Source organism: Orycteropus afer, unplaced genomic scaffold, assembly GCF_000298275.1.
Source record: "Orycteropus afer afer isolate SDZICR_OR568_19922 unplaced genomic scaffold, OryAfe1.0 scaffold00020, whole genome shotgun sequence".
NCBI lineage: Eukaryota > Metazoa > Chordata > Mammalia > Tubulidentata > Orycteropodidae > Orycteropus > Orycteropus afer.
In genome coordinates, this window is record NW_006921607.1 from 763,376 (window position 1) to 784,861 (window position 21,486).

Below are 21,486 nucleotides of genomic sequence, written 5' to 3' on the forward strand. Positions count from 1 at the left end.
ATCTTGCCGGAACTCTCTACATCTTCTTTAGTGAAGTGTCTGTTCATGTCCCTTGCCCATTTTTTAATTGGGTTTTCTTTTTGCTGTTGAGGTGTTGAAGTTTTCTATAAATTTTGGAGATAAATCCTCTGTCAGATATGTATGTTATAGCCAAATATTTTCTCCCAGTCTGTAGGTTCTCTTTTTTACTCTTTTGGAGAAGTCTTTCAATGCACATAAGAATTTAATTTTTACTGTGGTCAATGACATGAGACAAAATATATATGAACTGCTGTATGGAAAGTGAATTTGCTCTGTAAATCTTCACCCAAATCACAATTAAAAAAAAAAAAAAAAGAATTTAATTTTTAAAGGTCCCAGTCATCTAGTTTCTCTTCCCTGCCTATGCATTTTGGATTATGCTTGATAGTCTATTTATTGTCATAAATTAGGGCCCTTAAATTTACCCATATTTTATCTTTGATGAGCTTTATAATTTGGGGTTTTACATTTAAGTCTTTGTCCCAACTTGAGTTTTTTGTGTATGGGGTGAGGTATGTGTGTTATTTCATTTTTCTGCAAGTGGATAGCCAATTTTGCCAGCACCGTTTGTTAAACAGGCTATCTCTCTCCCATTTAATCGGTTTTGGTCCTTTGTCAAAGATCAGCTGTCCATAGATGGCGAGGTCTATTTCTGGGGTTTTGATTCTGTTCCATTGGTCTGTCTATCATTATACCAGTACCACACTGTTTTAACTACTGTGGCTGTTTGGTAGGTTTTGAGACCTGAGAGTATGAGACTACCTACTTTGTATTTCTTCCTTAGCAGTGCCTTGCTTATTCGAGGTCAAAAAGTTTATTTTTTAAACAAAAGATTACATATTATAAGCATTTTCCCCCTTAGGAAAACATCATGGAGTTCACTCCATAGCAGTGGATTGCCTCCTTCCTGTTTGCGGCTGCATAGTACTCCAGGGTATGAATGTACCACAGTTTATTCAGTCAGCATCTTACTGATGGACACCTGGATTATTTTGCTGGTCTTCTGCTATTTACAAAGATCATTGTAATGAATAGATTTGTTCATACATTTTATTTTTGCCAGTGTATCTGGCAAAAATGGGATTGTTCTGAAAATGGGATTGCTCAGTTAGAGAATAAATGTGTGTCATTTTACAGGACAGTGCCAAAGTTCTCTCCTGTGGTAGATAGTCACTAAAATAGCTCCCAGTGATCCCCATTTCCTGGTCAATTGCTCCTTGAGTACAGTTCACAAAAGTGATACAATGTCATTTCTGAGATTAAGTCACAGAAGACTGTGACTTCCTATTTTGCTCACACCCTCTTTCTCTTTGTTCACTCTGATGAAGCAAACTGCCATATTGTGTGCTGTCCTATGGAGAGATGCACAGGGCAAGAAACTGAGGGTGGCCTCTGGCCAGCACTCAGGGAGGAAGTGATGCTCTCAGTTAACAGCACATGCGAAACTGAATCCTGCCAACAACCACTTGAGCTTGGAACCCATCCTTTCCAAGCTGAGCCTTGAGATGACCTCAGCCCTGACTGCAGCCTTGTGAGAGACCCTGAGCCAGAGGATCTGCCTATCCTGAGTTCGGAATCCTGATCCACAGAAACTCTGAGATATTAAATGTATTGTTTTAAGCTATTACATGCAGCAATAGATAACTAATATGCCTTCACTGGGGTTGTGTTAGGTATGCTTTTTAGTGTTAGAGGACTGTAGAAGAATGCGAATTAATCCATTGAGGTCACTTGGCCGAAAGTCTTGTGTGGCACTGTGTGGGGCTCTGTCTCTGCCCAGTTCTCCATTTCATCAGTGATTTGGATGACCCATCCCCTGCATGATGAACAAATTCCAGAACCAGAGGGTCTTTCAACCAACCGAAATACTGTAATGACTGAATAGGACTGTTATGAAGTAAATTTAATTGAACAAGGACTTATAAAGCTTGGCAACAATACTTTGTGAGCACTACAGAGAGTTGTACAGGAGACTGGAGGCCAGAAGTGCCTGTAGTCCACCCCACTGCTATGAACAGGACCTCAGGCCCCAAGCTAAGGATCAGGGCTATAAAATGGCACAAGGTCCCTGAGTGGTACAAATGGTTTGTGCTCAGCTTCTAAAGTTTGGCAGCTTAAACCCACCCTGAAGTGCCATGGAAGAAAGGCCTGGTGTTCTGCTTCCACAAAGATTACAACCAAGAAAACCCTGTGGAGCAGTTCTACTCTGTAATAAAAGTTAGTACCAACTTTACAGCAATGGGTATGGGTTGTTTTTATAAAATGGCACAGAAGCACATAGAGAATAATGTCCATGAACACTCTAGAAGAGAATAGGACTGCAGGAGAGTGGAGGGCATTTTCAATGTGGCTCTTTGTCTTTAGAACAGAGCTTCTTAGAAATGTAGAGTGTCTCCATAGAGAGGTACAGCAGAGGTACTGACAACAAAGATGAACCTTTTGCATGTACAGTACTGTGTTTTTAGTGATGGCAAGCATTCATCTATGGATGGATAGATGGGTAGACAGGATGAATGATCAGGTATTTCTAGGCAGGGAGGAGCGTGACCATGACTGTGCATAAGGTTAGCAGACAATGTTTCTACATGCATATTTGTATGAGCTGTATGTCCAGGTATATAGTAGAGTTGACAAGGGCCAAAGTTGTGGTGGTTTCTTGGCCACAGCCACCTACCCGAAGGGAAGGAGTAGTTGGACCTGCGGGCTCAGGACCATGGTTGCAGGGGACATCAAGCTCAATTGGCACAACATACTACACAAAAATATTGTTCTACATCCTACTATGTTGAGTAGCGACTGGGATCTTAAAACCTTGCAAGCAGCCATCTAGATGCAACAATGGGTCTCTCCTTATCTAGAGCAAAGAAGAATGAAGAAAATCAAAGATGCATGGAAATAATTAGTCCAAGGGACTGGTAGACCATGCAATCCTCAGCCTATATAACCATGAACCAGAAGAACTAGATGATGCCTGGCTACCACTGTCAACCATTCAGAGAGGGATCAGTGCAGGAGATCCTGGATATAGAGTGGGAGAACGATGTGAAAGAAAACATGAAATCATTAAAAAAAAAAGACCAGGTTTGCTGGTCTGATAGAGCCGGCCCCTAATAACCATTCAGGTCTGGAACTGAACTCACTCCTGTGGCTTTCAGCCAAACAGACATATGGGATGAACATTTACATCAGCTAGATACACTCCTTGGAGAGCTGAATCATAGAAGAACAGAAGGGCAGTGTTTGCACAGGGAGACAGCTCGGTGGCAGGAGTGCATGGGAGGGAAGGACACAGGGAAGAGGTAACTTTGGGAAGGAAGTAGGAAGAGAGCTGTTACACTGTGGGGAACTGCAGTCAATGCATGAAACAAAATGTGTATGAACTGCCGTATGGAAAACGAATTTGCTCTGTAAACTTTCACCCAAATCACAATAAAAATTAAAAAGAAAGAAATGTAGTCTTTCAATGTCCCTGAGCTATAAATGTGGAAGTTATGTTGGCAAATTTCTCGTTGTATATGTTTTCACCACAATAAAAGTTTAAGAAAGAAAGAAAGAAATGTAGAGTCCTAGGCCACATTTATGTTAACAGGACCCTTGGAGAATTAGTGTATATACTCAGATTTGGGAAGCCCTGGCCTATATTACTCTGTATATATTGGGATTCTGATTTTTTTACACCAAATATGTTTTCATGGATTACCCGCATAGCTGAAAAAATGTTTCAAATAGATTATAAGAAAGGTGACCATTCAGAGGGGAGACTGACATCCTTGGACTAGATGAGAAGGAGTGTCCACCAGGCCAGCGCAGAAGGTGACTGCACCCTCTGAGAATCTGTCTCTGGGTAGAGAAGGCAGAAGGGCAAAGTGCGGGATGATCCAAAAGTTCTGTTTCTGTTCACTGCACTAACCTGCCTAACTGCTAGCAGCGTCTGGCTACAGTGGGCCCTCATCATTGCAGGTTGAATGAAGGGCTGAAGGACCCCAGGTTCTAGAAGCAGTAATGGGGCCTGTTATATGCAGATGAATGAATGAATGTGGGCTCACAATTTGAGGGACATTGCTGTGACCGCAAGCAGAAAAAAAATTAAAGCAATCCTTCCTGCAATTACCACAGCTTCACTCTCTCCCAATTCCTTTGGACAAACCTCCTGCAAGAAACTCATTTCCAGCTGCATGGGAGAATGAAAGGACTATTTTTCTCTTCCTATGTTAAATACAAGCAAATTGCTTAAATAGAAGACAGCTCCTGATTGCTAGGAAATCAGCCATTCAGTTGGATTCAGATGGCACCTGGTGATCAGGGAGGAGGGAGTGGAGAGATGGAGGAAGCTGGTGTAGCCTGTCCAGGACCAAGGACGCTCAAGGACTGATGGGACCGAGTTCTGGAGGAAAGATTTGACATCACCTGGCCCAGCCCTCAGTTCACAAGTCCTGGAGAGTAAGAGGCATTTCCACCGTTCTCCACTTCCTTCCCCTTCCCTAAGCACAAGGGAATCCTTTAACAAATATGGCTGCTAAACCGAACTGGCTTCCTGAAGCCAGAGATTTTAGGATCACGCCCCCCTGCCCCAGCTCACCCAGCCTCAGGGCATTAAACTGCACATGTGCTTGCACACACACACACAATGATTATAATCCTATTGTTACACATTCCCAAGATATATTTATCATGTATTGCATGCTTCTACAGTTTTAGCAGGTGGCAGATCTTGGCAGTAGGCAGGGATATGCTGGTGTTAAAATCTCTCTTTAAATGGGGCACCAGGTTCCAGACACCTGATCAGCTGTGGGTCATGGGCATAGATACCAACCAGCTCTGGGTCCTAGGGTCAGTCTCCTCTGATCTTTCCTCTCTCAGTCTTTCTTGCAGGCCAGCTGTAAATTGGATTAATAATGGTATCCCTTTCATAGCACTGTCATGAAGATTAAGTGAGTTAATAATATATGTGAAGCACTCAGCACAATGCCTGGCACACAGTGAAGGTATATGTAAATGGTAGCCATTAGTATGATTGCTATTGTTGTTAATACCAGCCACAGCAAGGAAAACACTAGAGGTAACCATGTTCCAGCCCCATTATGTGGACTTTGTGGCACTGGGCTAAAAGGGAAAGAGCAGAAAGGTGAGCACAGGGGTTATCACTTGGGATACATTGGATCCAGGACCCTGGACAATATTTTCCCTGGAGGTAGGGGTGTTTCTTAGCCACCAGCTGCGTGACAATGTGTTTATGGAAAGCATGGGACCTTATGGCTTGAATGACTGCATTTCCAAGAGAAAAGAGTAGTTGTGTGGAAAATTCTGTCTGCTGGAAGGGCTGTCAGAGCCTATAGGAAGCCCCTGGTGCAATAGGACAAGCTGTCACTAGGCAACACCCATCAATCATCACTTCTCAAGGAACTTGACCTCCTTGGGTACCCTTCTCCTAAGACAGGGGTCCAGCGTTGCTCACATTTTCAGCCGGTTCAATATGAGGAACGCTGCCCACCAAGAAACAGAGAGTGCCTGGTTATTACACAAGGCTGACTTTAAATAGAGGACTTTTGCCACAAAATCCTGACTCAAGTCTGACCCTTGGTTTTCTGAATGTTTTAGTCTCTGACTTAATAAAAAGAATCTGTATAGAAAATGGGGAAGCAGGCAGGCATGAAAGAATTATTGAAGCTGGGGGTGGGCAAGGGGTTTGTAGTCTAGTCCCTCTGCTTTTGTGTTTGGAGACTTTTCCATAACAAAAGTGTGGAGCTTTTTAAAATAAGCTATTAATAATCTGTGGCCTGGCTAAGTTAAGGGTATCTCCTTGATCTTTGGCTAGAAGTTCCCTCAATCCAAGAGCATCCAGCAAGGGAACAAGATGAAGTGTGGTATCGGTCTGGCATCAAGCAGGATCTGCTGGTGTTTACTGGGAAAGAGGCAGGGGAGGTGCCTGTGCTTTGAAGAAGATGTAACATTAGCAGGAAAAAGGTAGAAGGGGGTATAGGCAGGTACCTTGGCAGCACTGGGGCAGTGGTGATTCAGTGGTAAAATTCTTGCCTTTCATGCAGAAGACCTGGTTCAATTCCCAACCATTGGACCTGATATGCAGCCACCTCTCATCTGTCAGTGGAGGCGTACATGTTGTTATGATGCTAAACAGGTTTCAGTGGAGCTCCCACACTCAGACAGGCTAGGAAGAAAGGCCTGGCGACCAACTGCCAAAAGCCAGACAGTGAAAACACTGTAGATCCTAACGGTCCAAGCTGCAGCCAATCATGGGGATGGCACAGGACCCAGCCATGTTTTATTCCATTGTGCATGGGCTCACCACGAGTTGGGGGCCAACCTGATGGCAGTTAACAACCACCTTTGCAATAGGTGATCCCAAGTCCCCAAATGTGGATGATTGGGCCCACCACTGGGGTTAGAGGTCCTCCCTCCTCTTTTCCTTAGATTCTGGCCTTCACATCATCCAGGCCATAACTGGGTATCCCCGACACATCTTCAGCTGAAAGCTGCACTCTCAGCACAGGACTCTCTGCAGCCTGTCATCAACCATCCCAAGGCCTCTCTGGGCCACACACCTGGATATGCTGGTCAATTGCCACCTCTGCTTAAAGGTGCCATTTCAGAGGCATCAAGCTGACAACTGCTGAAAAAGGAACGCTGTGAAATGCAGTCCAAGTCAGAGCTTCCGGACAGCATGGGAGGAGTGCTGGGGCCTCTCCACACTTCCTATACCTATAACCCAAAGGTAATTCCCACAGTGGCTGGTCACTGTGCTTGAAATTCCACTATTTGAGCCATTTGGGCATCATTCTTTGGGGCTACATATTGCTTTTTTGAGACAGTTTTCAAAGATACCTTTGAAGACTAACACATTAAAACCTGTGCGTGAACTGTTCACTGAGCTGCTTGATGTGGGTACCCAGAGGCTGGAGGGATGGGAAGAGAGGGAGTGAAGACAGGGAGCTGGGTAAGGACGACTCTCTTTCAGGGTACAGGTTTTTGGGTTTGGAACCACAGGTTAAGAGAAGTCCAGAAGTAGAGCTCATGAGGTCGCTGAAGTCCTCCAGGGCAAAGCACAGAAAGGCTATAGCAGCTAGGCAGGGAGCATGGCCCACAACAGCCAACCCCATCCCTGATGGTTCCCAGGGCTCCAGTCCCCACCTTTGTGGAGACCAGGAATGGAGGTGGCCTCTAAAGTTCCTGTGTCTGCCCCTTTCCCTTGCCCAGTGATAGATGCCTGATGGACACCCACGAGGATACCCTCAACCATCCCACTGTGTTTCTGGTGTAAATGTAGTTAATATGCATGAGCTGGAGTGTAGGGGGACCCACAGGGCTTTAGGGGTAGAGGATGGGGAGAACTCTCCAACCCATCCCCAGTACAACTTCCCCAGGGGATACTCCTCCCTCCACAACAATTCTTCCATGCACCCATTTTAAAGGAGCATATACAGAGAAGGCAACAGGGTCTGGGTCTGCCTGCAGAAGAGCAGCCCAAGGCTCCAGTCCTTCCACACACATGTGACAACACCATGTACCCAACCCGAGCAAATGCCAGGCACCAGTCTAAGCTTTACACAGACAAACTCGTTTAATCCTCACAACACTATGATATTTATATATACACACACTACTATTGACCCATTTACAGGTGAGAAAACTGAGGCTCAGAGAAATTAATATTTCATCCAAGATCACAGAGCTAGTAGGAGGTGGAGCTAATGGTAGAGAAGCCTAGGTTGCCCATGTTTATCCACTGTGCGCCCTGCATGGCGTGCCTTCATCTCCACCTGGCTGGCAGGGACAGGTGGCTACTCCCTCCAGACTGGGCACTTAGCAAACCGTGTATGTATGCTTCAATCTCAGAAGAACCCAGTGAAGGAAGAGGCATGATACTCACTGCGTACATCGAGAAGCAATACCAGAGAAGTCAGATAACCTACTAGGGCCACACAGCCCAGGAAACAGCAAAACTGAAATCCAAATCTCTGCCCGCTTCCCAGCTTGAGTAGGGCACTGAAGAGAATAATGGAGACCAGGAGGGAGGGACAGAGGAGGAAGAGTGAGGAGGTGGGATATGGAAGTGACATCTAGAGACAGACTCATGGAGACTGTCCTCAGGCCTGACAGCTGCCTCTGCTGGGTTCCAAGGAAGCTCTGAAACCTCCCCAGGTGGCCTAGTGAGGACTGGGAGGTACAGGAGACCCAGAGCAGCTGTCACTGGAGATCTACTCTCACTGTCCCACCCACTCCAGTACATAGCCTCAGGCCTCCATGGGGCCTGCATGCCTGCCCCCAGACTCCTAGCTACTGGGAACATGGGCAGGATAGGTGGTGCTAGATCTCCTGACCCGTGGTGAGCTTCGACAAACAGGGATGAGGGCTGGACAAGGTACCTCCTCCAGAGAACACGGGTGAGGCCCGATTGCAGGATAGGCAGATCAGGAGTGCAAGGGGCAGTCCAAGGCCCAGAAACCAAGGATGATGGCCACATAGAGAACCAGCTGGGATGGAAGCACTGCCTCCTGCCCATAGGGCATTTCCTCTCCCTCAGACCCCACCCTTGCCAGCCCTGCGAAAAGGACCAAGGGCTCCCCTGCAAAGAGCTAGGACCAAAGACTTCCCCTCTGGAAGAGGAGCTGGTGTGCTGCTGGGAAGGGAGCAGATGCACGGTGGGGAGGGCCTAAGGGCCTTCACTTGAGTAGGCGCTGCCGGTATAGCACTGCCAGCAGCACGGCCAGGAGTACGCCAGCTGTAGCCGCCCCAAACCACGGAGCCCAGGGGAAGGTGTAGACACATGGACATGGTTCCTCCTGCTCCAGCACCTCTTGCACCAGGGGCTGTGGGGCAGCAAGCACTCCAGGGTTGTCATCCAGGAGGTTAACACTGGGGTCTTTGCTCACGTGGAGCCCAAAAGAGCCCACAGAGCTGGACACATACTCGTCTTCCTCTGGGATGTTGCTGGGCCTTGCATCTAGGGAGTCGCTGCGGCTGATGGCTAGCTCCTCAGAGATGCCTGAGAACGGCTGGCTGACCACGTGGGATACCAGCTCCTCTGGCTTGCTCAGCTCCAGCCCTGAGGCCAACGTGCTGTCTGGCCAGAGAGAGCTGCCTCCAGGGCTCACAGGTGCTGTAGCTGCTGGGGTCTCCTGGGAAAGAGAGGAAGGTGCTGGAAGGGATTGGGCGTGGCTAGAAACAAACAGGTTGGGCAGCTCCGCTTTCAGGCCAGAGCATGTATCACAACCAAGCCACAGTCCTTAATGCTCCTGGGGTCACTAGCTCTTGAGGACCTAACCCACTGGTGTTACAGATGGGGTAGGAGGGGACCAAGGTCCTGCAGTAGCCTTGGTAGGGTGGCCCCATCCTGCATCAACATTCTGCAGGGTCAGAGGCCTGGCCATTCGTCTGACAGCCCCACAGATTTGGTTCCTCCAGGCATATAGAAGCAGTGGGGCTGGGCCTGGACTGTTGTCCATTAGCCCCTAGTCATAGAGAGGTAGGCCACACATCCTGGTGGTGAAAAGCAAGGCATCAAGGCATGCAGACCACCCACTCTATCCAGCATTCACTGCTCTCAAGCAACCTCACTTCCTCATCTGCAGAATGGGGTTAAGCCTAACAGGGAGCTATGAGCTCTAAATGAGTTAGCAGAAAGTAGGGGTGCCCCATCATGCCAGATCCTTGAGGCATCCACACTTAGGAATTCTAATGACTATTATTACTCCTGGAAAACATGGAATAGGGTCTAGATGAGGTTGGTTCTCAGTTATCCCTTCACCCTCAAAGAGAAGTCCTATACTAGCCCAAGCTGGACACAGAACAGGCATTGGGTAAGGGTTTAAGGAAAAGGCCAGGAAGACAAACTTTCCTAGGGGAAAGGGGCCTGGGTCACTGTTAGGGGGGACAAGAACTCACCTCTGGTCTACTGCTGTTCCTGCTGATGGACACTGTGTTGATGGGCACCTTGTTGGAAACCATGCTAGTGGGCATCCTGTGGTCAGACCCCAAGCCAGTGGACACTTTGGATGGCACTGTGCCAACACGCATTGAGTTGGTGGGCAATTTGGATGAATGCACATTAGAGGGCATTGTACCAGGGGGCTTCACACTGGTGGGCAACTTGCTGACAAAGGCTGAGTTGGCAGGCACTTTGGAGGGCACTGTATTTACAGGCATTGTGGGCAACTTGGAGGGTGCTGTGCTGATGGGTGCTGAGTTGGTAGGCACTTTGGTGAGTGCTGTGCTGGTAGTTACAGAGTTGGTAGGTACCCCTGTCTCACTGGAGCAGAAGGTAACCTCAGCCTGGTCACCAGCACCACCTGCAGAAGGCAAGCCAGTGGGTGTGAAGGAGGAGGTGCCAGTGGATGGAGCTGACGCTGGAGGTCCAGGCAAGCGGCTTGCTCTGGGGGTGGAGCGGGCCAGGGGCTGGAAGGAGACGGACGGAGACACAGGCCCACAGGGTGATGTGGGGCTGGAGACCATGCCTGCAGGTGTCAAAACAAAAGCAGAAATACGAACCCACAGGACCATTACCTTAAACTCATAGTCACTCTGGGATCAGAGGGCTGGAGAAAGGTCTCTCTGGCCCAGGTCCCACCACCCTGACCACATCCAGGCTTCCAGTCTCCTGCCTATGGAGGGAGACTCCACAGCCCCTTTGGCCACCGCTCCCAGGGCTGCAAGCACATCCTTGGATTCTACTTCCCCTTACTCCTTGACCTATAGACCTGAAGCTGCCATTCCCCAAGAATGAGATGGTCCCTCCCCCTTAGAGTCCCTAGGAGTGTGGAGATCATTATTAATTATTCTCTCTCCTTTTTTGTCTGGCCGAGATCTCTTCCTTCCCTCTTGTGTCTGTTTTCCTATCTTCTCTTTAGCCTGATGGAATCCTGGTGGTTCCTCACATTGTCATCTTTCCTCCTCCCACCAAGAGAAGCAGGAGCAATCCTGGAGCAGGCAGAGGGCAGCAGAAGGCTCAAGCAGACCAGTTCATACCAGTCACAGGGGCACCAGAGGCCCAGCTAGCTGCTAGTGTTTGCAAGGGCTGGGGGGACAAAGAGAGGCAGGGACAAAGCCAGCCCAGGGAGGAGGGCCTGCCCTGGGGGAAGCAGGAGGTAGCAGGTAGTGATGGTTTGTAAAGATGGCCCCATCAGGATTCCCCCTGGACTCTATGCAAACACACATGACAATAAAATTAATAAAATAAAATGAGAAAACACACATGCCAGGTCCTATGATTGACAAAGGCCAGAAGTGATTCTGATGTGACCCCCAAACCTAACATCACAGATCCTCATGAGCCTGTGTCCAGGAACATACGAAAATCTAAGTGTCCTTTGCCTCCCTGGTCCACAGCAGCATTTCCTGAAAGATGTGTCATGGCAATCAACATGGCAAAGTACAAATGGGTCCTTGTGGGAAAGTTTCGGGGTAACTCAAAATCATAAAAAAGACTAGGCTTACTGGTCTGATAGAGACTGGTGAAATTCTTGAGACTATGGCCCCTAGTCACCCTTCAGGCCTGGAATTGAACTCACTTCCATGGCTTCCAGCCAGACAATGGACAGGCATATAAAGTGAACATTTATACCAGGTAGATACACTCCTTAGAACAATCAACCATGGGAGATCAGAAGGGTGGTATATGCACAGGGAGATAAGTAAGGGGGCAGGAATGCATAAGAAAGGACACAGGGAAAAGGTAACCACAGGTAGGAAGTGGGAGGAGAGCTGTTACATCATGGGGATTGCAGTCAATGTCATGAAACAAAATGTACATGAACTGCTGTATGGCAAATGAATTTGCTCTGTAAAAATGTTCACCCAAATCACAGTAATTAAACAAATAAAAAAGGAAAAAATAGTTTTGGGAGACAGAAGTGTAAGGCACCAAGATAGCTTCTCTGAGCTTTTAACTGTTCATGTGCCCTGTGGCTGTCCCAGGTGTACTCAGTGCTGACTGGTCACCAGTATCATATAGAACAGTTTGGGAAGTAGTGGTATAGAGAGATACTAGCCTGGAGGTTGGATGGATGACCGGATATTCCTGAGGGGGACCACCGAGGTCTAACGCCTATGGTGCCAAGCCTCTGGCTGATGAAGACCATACTGAGAAGTTTTAGTGATTTGCTGGGAGCTGCAGACCTCTTTGGGGTGGGACAGTGTGTAAGAGAGCCTCTGCCCACAACTGGCCCACCTCTGAACTCCACTTGCCACTGTCCTCCAGGTCTTGGCTGATACTCCCCCAACTGTCATCCAGGTCTTGGCAGGTCCCTTTGATAGGAAATGGCTCAAATTCTGCTCCCCTCCTTGGATCTGCATCCTTGGCCAAGTGACTGGCCGTCCTCTCACCTAGGGCTAGAGTCTGTCCTCTACTTCTTGAATCTGCACTGGCCTATAACTTGCCTTGGCCCACAGAATGGAACAGGTGTGACACTGGGTCCCGTTTTGAGCAAATGCTTTAGGAAACCCTCCCTCCCTCGTAGAATTCTGCCAGCTGCCAGGAGATGGATGTAACTGCTGAAAGATGAGAGGTGCTGCAGCCAGCAGCCAGGAACATAGCCACTAGCTGACCAGTGACACAAGAAGGAACCCAGCCAAGTCAGTTGCCACTCCTGAGCCATAGAATCATGAGTATTTTAAGCAACTAAATGTTGGAGTTGTTTGTTACGTGGCAACGCTGATACTGCTTCTGAGGAATCAGGTTGCTCCCCGGGGTGAATCCTCTTTACTCCAACCCTTCCCTCCTGTCCAAGGAAGCCAGAGGGGAAACTCTAATCCTCAGCCTCACTGGAGAGGTGAGAAAGGCCCTTTACCTCCTGGCTGCATGCATACCTGCTTTGTGGGTTCTGCCCAGTTCTGTGTCCTGCTCCTGGTGCCTGCTGGAAGTTACAGAGCTGAGGGTCGCTGTATCAGAGGAGGGCTCCAGGGTCCCAGCTGGCCTCCTTGGGATAGCCCCTGAGCTGGGTGTCTGTGGGGCTTGCTCTGAACTCTGCAAGAGGGAATATGTGACTAAGGCAGCCACTTCTCCCAGGAACCCAAACAGAGTCTTATACCCACCGGCCAGCTCCTACAGACCTCTGCCCATGCCTTAGATGATCTTGTACTTGCTTCATAGAAAACACACACACCATCCATGGGGATTCCCTGTCCATCTGTCTGGCCCTACAGAAAAGCATCCCTCTCTGTGGCCATTGCCCAGACCCCTTTCCAGAGATTCAGGTCTGTAGTTTGGATTTTCCTGGACATCTCACTGCCCACTCATCACATCCCAAAACAATCAGTTATCTTCCCCCAAATCTGACTTTGCTGGCAGTAAGATCAGTCCCTCTATCCACGCCCCTGCCCATCATCTCCTGTTTCCCCCACCCTCTTCATCTGGTCCCCAGGTCTCTCAACTCAGCTCAGCATCTCATGTGCACCCTTGAAAAGATCGCAAAAGTTTGGCCTCACAGCATCTGGTTGAGGGTTGAGGGCTGCCACAGTGTGAAGTCCTGGTCAAGGGCCTGGAAGCTGGGCTGGGCAGCTCTATGGGGGGAGCTCTGGAGTTTCTCAGCAGAGATTAGTCATATTTTGTGGAGGGAGGGAGGGCTCTAGAAGGCCGGGTATGCAGGAATGGGCAGACAGGAATAAGAGAACAAGGTGACTCAAGGCAGATGGTGAGGACGCACCTCCCCCAGGGACTCTGGCAGCTGAGTGTCCTGGACAGGCAAAGGATAACTTGGCTCATCCTCTCTGTAGCCATTGTGGGGGACGCTGGGGGCTGCAGCAGGCCTTGGAACCTCAGAAGTGACTGGCAACGGCTCCTTTGGGGCTGAGGGGTGATTTGGAGTTCCTGGAGGACAAAGATACAGCATTACAGAAATCAGGGGTGTGCCCAGTAATGGGAGAGGCTGGAGTGCTCTCAGAGGGAACACCAAGTTTGTGGCTCCCTGGCCCCCAACAGCTTCAAAAGCAATGCTAAGGTGGGGTGAGGTGACAAACACAGCTGGGAGGAGTGGGGGAGGGGGAGGAGTGAGGGCAGGAGTGGGAGAGAAAGAGGAAATGGGAAGGACAGAAAGACACAGGAGGACGGGGTAGGAGTCAAGGAGCCTCACAGGCTTCTGATCACCCCCCAGACTGGTCATCTGTCAGTCACTCCTTTTCTCCCCTCAGGCATTCTCCTTCTCCAACTAACCCACCTTGAATGCTGCCTCCTCAGCGCCCCACTACAGCCCCTGACATTGTCCATGAAGAAGAAGAAAGGAAGGGAGAAAAGAAGGGAGGGAAGAAAAACGAAGGGAGAAGAGAGGAAGGGAGGAAGAAAGGGAACAAAGGAAGGAAGGAAGCCAGACAGGGAGGCAAAGATGGAGATGTTTCAAAGTTGTCAATCTGACCAGGGTCTCACAGGGGTCACCTGGGAGGGACTGCCTCTGGCTGGTTTGATTAAATGTTCCTGAGGCATAACTTCTTTCCTTCCAGTCTCACCCTTCAGACCCCATCTCATCATGTGCCCTCTGGGCACCTGGACAGGAAGTTGGCATTGGGAGGAAGTCAATGCATAAGGGGGCATACCTGGAGGGTAGAGCTAGAAGGATCTAGAGGAAACTAGGGGAAGTGTAAGGAGGGAGAGGAAGGAAGGAAACCATGAGGGAAAAACAGAAGACAGTGAGGGAGAGAAAGAAGTGAGATGAATAGAGAAAGGGAGGGTCAACCAGGGGAGAAGAGACAGGAGGAAATGAGAAAGGGTGGGAGGCAAACGTTAGAGGAGACCCCATTTATAGGGCACATTGTAGGCACCAAGCCCCAGCTGAGCACTCAACATGCCATGGTCTCATAGTATCTACTGCAGCCTGTGAGGTTGTGGCAGCCAATAGCCCATTTTACAGAACAAGAGACTGAGCCTCAGGGAAGTTACGGGATTTGGCCAAGGGACACTGCTAGTAAGTGGTTCATTTGGGATCCACACCTAGGTTTGTCCATTGTCCAGGAGTGATGGGAAGTAAGGTGACAGAGACAGGCAGGGGTGAGGGAAAAGAGAAGGGAGGCTAGGGGAGGGATAGACAGGGGTGCCAGGAGAAGGGCTAGAGCAAGAAGCTTACGGGGCAGGTTGCTCTCGTAGACACGGGCCACTTCTTCAGCAAGAACAGACAGCTCACAGGCCCTCAGTGCCCCAATGAAGGAATCTACCCAGCCGCTTCGCCGCCTAAGGCTATTGAAGAGGTCCCAGAGAGTGTCACGGTTCCCTATGCGTGTGTAGGAGGCCCGAAGCCGATCCTGGAAAACACAGCCCCACCGCCATACTCAAAACAGGTAGTCCCAGGTCTTTCCCACTCCACAGGGGTAGCTGCAGGAGGAGGTATAGAGAAAGCTATTAGAAAGGGGCAGCGTCTAGAACTGGGTCAAGCCCAAGGCAAGGCCAGGGTTCAAACCCAAGTATAAGGTGAGGGAGAAAAGAGAAAAAGTACAACAACAATCATAAAGCTACTAGAAACAGGAAATAGGCTGACAATGTCCTAGGTTCTAGGTTAAGGGCCTTGCATAAGTTATCTCGTTTAATACTATTATTATCCCTACTTTGTTTTTTGTGGTTGTCAGGTGACGTTTCAGTCATTTTCAACTCAGAGTTGACCCCACGTGACAGAGAAGAACTGCCCCATAGGGTTTTCTTGGTTGTGATCTTTACAGAAGCAAATCTCCTGCAGAGCCCCTGTTTGGGTTCAAATCTCCAACCTTTCGGTTAGCAGCTAACTGCTTAACCATTTGTGCCACCAGAGCTCCTTTCCCTACTTTAGTGATTAGGAAACTGAGACTTAGAAGAAGCAAGGCAGCAAAGGCCCTACAGCAGTGGGGTGGGGCCTTTAATCAGTTAATCAAATGCAAAAAGACTTGAGTTTATATGTCCCCCAAGGTGAAAAGGAAGGTTTGGGATTCACAGAGGAAAAGGTGCATAGAAAAAATAAGATGCAAGGGGGCAAAAGAGAGGGGGCCAACTATAAATAACAAGGGGAATGAGAAGATTAGGAAGGTTCTGGAAAGACAGCCACTGCTTTTAAAATTGACCCAAATTCTGTATGGATAGCCAAACTATGGTACATACACACAATGGAATACTATGCAACACTAAAGAATAAGTAGAATCTGCAAAATACCACATAACACGGATGAACTTGCAGGACATTATGCTGAGCGAAATAAGTCAATCACAGAAGGACAAATATAGAATTAGTTCATTATTGTAAAAAGTCAAGGAAAGGTTTACATATGGAAGGAAACTTTCTTTGTTGGTTACCAGAGGTGGGAGGGAAGGGGAAAGAACACCAGAAAAAAAAAAAAAAAAAAAAGCATTGACCTATATCACTTTAGTTTTGTGTATTTCACAGTACATAAATTATATTTCAATAAAATGTATTTAAAAAAATCAACCTAAATTCCATTTTGAAATCCACCCAAATTTCCACATCAAAACTGATGAGCAACCAGAGAACAGAAGCAAAATCCCATAGAAAACATTAGCTACAAGACTAGGTGACAAGAGGGAGAGGCCAAACCCCATCAGCACATCTTCATACTAATACACTTATACGGGAGGAAGCAGAGAAAAGCAACTGGGCTTCTGAGAAAAAGATCCCAAAAGAGCCAACAGGTACCCACTGGGAAGCACAGGGTTCGATGTGAGAATAGCAGATAAAAGTGGAGGGGGATCTGCCCACTTGGCTAAGAGTCACCAAGAGTTCTGAGGGGCCAGAAGGTGGGCTCCTATGAACTCTCAAAACTGAGCCCCAGGGATTAAGAATGTTTTACAAAATAACTAACTGGCCATCAATCTTCAAAAATGTCAACGATGGTCAGAGAGTCAAGGAAAGACTGAAGAACTAGTTCAGATTAAAGGAGACTACATAGACAACTAAATGTGACACAATTCTGAAATGGATCCTTTCCGCTTAAGGACATTATTGGGGCAGCTGGTGAAACCCGAATGGGGTCGGAAGTTGGATGGCAATAAAGTATCGATGCCAATGCCCTGACTCTGATGGCTTTTTTGTACTTATGTAAGAGAATGTTGTTTGTAGGTAATATATATAGCAAAGCATTTGCACAGGTGATAGAGCATATTGTCAGCAACATAGTCTTAAACAGCTCAAGGCAAAAAAAAAATTCTTTGCATGGTACCCAGCTACCACTGTCAACCACTTGGAAATGGATCAGTGCAGGAGATGCTGGATAGAGTGGCAGAATAAAACGGAACAAGACTCAAAATCACACACACACACACACACACACACAAAAGTATCAGGTTTACTGGTCTCATAGAGCCTGGTGAGATCCCTGACAGTATGGCCCCTACTCATCTTTCAGGTCTGGAACTGAACTCATTCCTGTGGCTTCCAGCCAAACAACAGATAGGCATATAGGGTGAACATTTATATCAGGTAGATACACTCCTTAGAATGATCTATCATGGGAGAACAGAAGGGCAGTACTTGCACAAGGAGATAGCTCGGCGGGCAGGAATGCACAGGAGAGAAGGACACAGGGAAGAGGTAACTACAGGGAAGCAGTGGGAAGAGAGCTGTTACCCTGTGGGGAACTGCAGTCAATGTCATGAAACAAAATGTGTATGAACTGCTGTACAGAAAATGAATTTGCTCTGTAAACTTTCACCCAAATCACAATAAAAATTAAAAATAAAAATAAAAAGAGAAATAAATAAGTTCTTTGCACTGGTCTTACAACTGTTCTATAAATTTAAAATTATTTCAAAACAAAAAGGGGAAAAAAAACAAACATAACTGCTCCTTAGGGTTCCCCACCCGCAGAGTCCCAGGACAAGAAGAAGAGAATGAAAACTGAGCAGGACAAGGACAAAAGAGATGAAGAAAGTAGGAGTTTCAGGTAAAAGTGGGAAAGGGGACCAGAGGCAGGACATCTCAGAAAGCCAGCAGCCATGTTGTTGAGCACTACACAAACACAACACAAGAGGGAGCTCAGTGAAGTCATTTGGAACCACACTCAGTGTTAAGAGTTAAGGAAAACTAATTTTGTGATAAATAAGCAACAGGACAAGTTCAAGGACAAAAGGCAAGAAGAGACAATGATAAGAAAAGGAAGGACTTGGCCCTGGCTTGGGGATGGGGCTGAGCTCTGACATCCACAGCCGTGCCCCCAACCTATGACCACCTCTCTCTCCGGCTCACCTGGTCACTTGGTGTGAGGCAGGACAAGTAAGGCAGAATCTCGAGAACATCGATATGACAAAAATTTCTGTGATGGTGGCGGATATACAGATAGGTGTTGTCCTCAGCAAGCGTCATCACTGCTTAGATCCTAAAGAGAGAGAGGGTGAAAGGGAGATGGACTGAGAAGAAAAAAGACTGGAAGGAAACAGGTCACACATGGCAATAGGGTTGGGGGTAAGGTGAGACAAAAGGCAATTCTTTCTCCCTCAATTTTTTTAAATTTCTAATTTTTTCTTTAATGACCATATCCTATTTTATTAACCCCTGGGACCTCAATGAATTTGTTGAAAAACTAATTGATAACCAAACAGAATCAGATCCAGAAGACCCAGGGCCCATTTCTGCCTTACAGTTGGTTGGTCAGTGTTAAGGTGGGCTCTGGCTGCCCCCATCATCCCAGACCTACATCTCCATGAGGCCCCTAGCTGTTGTACCTGAGTGTACTGGCTCCCCTCCCAGCACCAAGACCTCAGGCTGATAGCAAGAGTTCCACCCAGAAGTACTGCTGCTTTTGGGCATACTGGGAGGAAAAAAGAGGCCCAAGATGATAATAATTAGATCATCCTACTTTAGAGGTTAGGAGCTCTGGTAGCATAGTGCCTAAAGCACTTGACTGCTAACCAGAAGGCTGGCAGTTCAAACCCACCAGCCACTCCTTGGAAGGAAGTTTAGGCAATCTAAACCCCGGAAACCCAAGGAGGGGTCACTATGAGTTGGGCCCGACTCAGCAGCACTAACAACAGCAACAACAACTTTAGAGGTTAAAAAAATGAGATGACAAAAATTTAGAGAATGCTCTAGATAGTGAAAGAGCAAAGAAATGAGGTTTTCAGGCTCTAAGATCAGGTTCTTCCTAGAACATAACTGTAGGTCCACCATTAAAGCTTGCTACACACATGTTCTCATGGTAGGAAACCACTTCCACTGCTCTAAACTCACTGTGTGTCCTGAGACAAGTTGGCAGGCTTTTCCTCACTTCCACGAATAGCTCAGGAAGCTTTAATTAAAACCCAAACCCACTTCCATGGAGTCCAACTCACAGAAACCCCGTAGGACAGAGTCTAATTGCCCCCATGGGGTTGTAAATCTTTATGGAAGCAGACTATCTCATATTTCTCCCACAAAGCGGCTGGTGGGTTCAAACTGCCAACCGTTTGGTTAGCAGCCAAATGCTTTTAATCACTATGCCACCAGAGATCCTGACAAGGTAACAGTTCACCCTACAAATTTGAAATTTTGAAAGTGCCTAAAATATAAGCAACTGCTGTTGTTTGTTTTATGTTACACTTATTATAATTTTTAATATAGTGTATTTGCCAGTTTCTTACCTTCCTCTCCCATCAGGGAATGCTACAGGGAATAAGAAAGACAAGGCCTCTGCTATCACCCAATTTATATTCTATTGGGGTGGGACAGATAGTAGATCAGTAAACATATATGCAAATAAGAATTCCAGGTAGTAATAAAGCTATACAAACCAAACTAAACTAAACCAAACCCACTGCCACTGAGTTGATTCCAACTCATAGAAACCCCTATTGGGTTTCCTATGCTGTAAATCTTTCTGGAAGTAGACTACCTCATCTTCCTCCCGTGGAGCAGCTGGTGAGTTTGAACTGCTGACCTGCTCGTCAGCATGCAAATGTTTTACCCACTATGCCACTAGAGCTCCTATAGCGAAGATGAATCAACAATGGCGAAGATAAATAGGGTAATGAGCTAGAGTCCCTGGAGAAGCGGGTGCTACTTGAATTGACTGGTCAAAGAAGCCTCTCTGAACACATGACATTTGAGACGAGGCTTCTTAGCTGTGGAAAGATTGGCGCTCCAGGCAGAGGATACAAGGAATGCAAACACCTAAAGGTGGGAAGAGGAGCTCTGGTAGCGTAGTGGCTAAGGCACTTGACTGCTAACCAGAAGGCTGGTGGTTCAAACCCACCAGCCACTCCTCGGAAGGAAGGTTGGGCAATCCTACTTCCGTAGTGATACTGCCTCGGAAACCCAAGGAGGGGTCGCTATGAGTCAGGGCTGACTCGAAGGCACATAACAACAACAACAACAAAGGTGGGAAGAGCTTGGCATATTTGAAAACTAGAAAGCAGGTCAGTGAGGCCAAAGTTTAGTAAGCAGGGGGAGGAGGCGGAGATAGGATCAGGGAGGTTGGCAGCGGCCTCTCATACAGGGTGCTGCAGGAAAGTTTTATTTGGAGTGAAATGGGGAGTCACTGGAGGGCTGTGAGCAAAGAAGTGAAAGGATCTGATTTACATTAAAACCTCTTTGCCTGTGTATGAGGACCCTGGGCTATGCTGTTGTTATGTGCCATTGGGTCGGACCCAACTCATAGCAATCCCTCCTTGGGTTGCCGAAGCGGTATCACTACGGAAGTAGATTGTCCAACCTTCCGTCTGAGGAGTGGCTGGTGGGTTTGAACCGCCAGCCTTTGGTTAGCAGTCAAGTGCCTTAGGCACTATGCTACCAAGCAAGAGTCACAGTAGGGCAGAGATGGTGGATATGGCCAGGATGGCAACTAGGAAGTTGGCAAGAGGTGGTTGGATTCCTGCTGCTTTCTGGATGTAGGAGGTGAGGGAAAGAATCAAGGATGACACCCTGGGGGGGGGCTGGTGGGTGGATGACGGTGTTTACCAAGGTAGATAAGTTGGGATCAGTGGCCAAAGAGTTTTGAGCAAGTGAAGCTTGAGATGGTACTGGCTGTCAGGAAGGGAAGGAGCCATAGAAGAGAGGGCCAGGCTGAGGCTGGAGTAGAAACAAGTGCCACTTGAACTGGTAGGTGTCAGGCTTCGGTGAGACCTCTAGTGTTACACAGGAGAGGACCTAAAAGCTGCTGAGGTGTCCAGGCCCTGCCACATGGCAAATGGGGCAGCAGTCCTGTCTACCCTCAATCAGCCTTATGTTACTCTGCCAACTATGAGGCACCTCATTCCTGGTGGAGTGAGTGCTAATGACAGGTCAGGAGGATGAGGAAGGTAGAGATGGTAGGGATCCTTTGAGCTTTCAGGAGATAAGCAAAGAACAACTCTGTGGTGGCCAATAGACAGACCCCTTTCTCCTTTCCTCTCCATGGCACCCAGGGAGGTGCCAGCAGGGAGTCAAGTGAGGCACCCCTTCTGTCCTTAAAACACTGAGCGTTTCAAGTGGGCTAAGAGAGGCGGGGCAAGATGGCGGACTAGGCAGAAGGATTGCACAGACCCTCTTCAACAAAGAAAAGGGAAACCAATTAACACAGACACAGAAGATAATCTTG

General features: G+C 47.7%; 1 protein-coding gene across 1 annotated transcript; it reads right to left on the bottom strand.

Annotated features, from left to right (window-relative positions):
* Positions 1-8,699: 8,699 nt before the first annotated feature.
* MAVS (mitochondrial antiviral signaling protein) lies at positions 8,700-18,299 on the bottom strand. Its single transcript, XM_007934675.1, has 7 exons — positions 18,183-18,299; positions 15,087-15,261; positions 13,677-13,840; positions 12,841-12,997; positions 10,193-10,490; positions 9,922-10,129; positions 8,700-9,155 (listed from the first exon to the last, which is right to left on the bottom strand). Exons 1-7 carry the CDS (start codon positions 18,297-18,299, stop codon positions 8,700-8,702), a joined length of 1,575 nt encoding a protein of 524 aa, XP_007932866.1.
* Between the last annotated feature and the right edge of the window lie 3,187 nt (positions 18,300-21,486).

Coding starts and splice junctions, on each gene's coding strand:
- MAVS (XM_007934675.1), bottom strand. CDS start 18,299: ATGACGCTTGCTGAGGACAACACCTATCTGTATATCCGCCACCATCAC. Junction 13,841..15,086: donor CTACGAGAGCAACCTGCCCC/GTAAGCTTCTTG, acceptor TTTGTCCTCCAG/GAACTCCAAATCACCCCTCA. Junction 12,998..13,676: donor TGCCAGAGTCCCTGGGGGAG/GTGCGTCCTCAC, acceptor TCCCTCTTGCAG/AGTTCAGAGCAAGCCCCACA.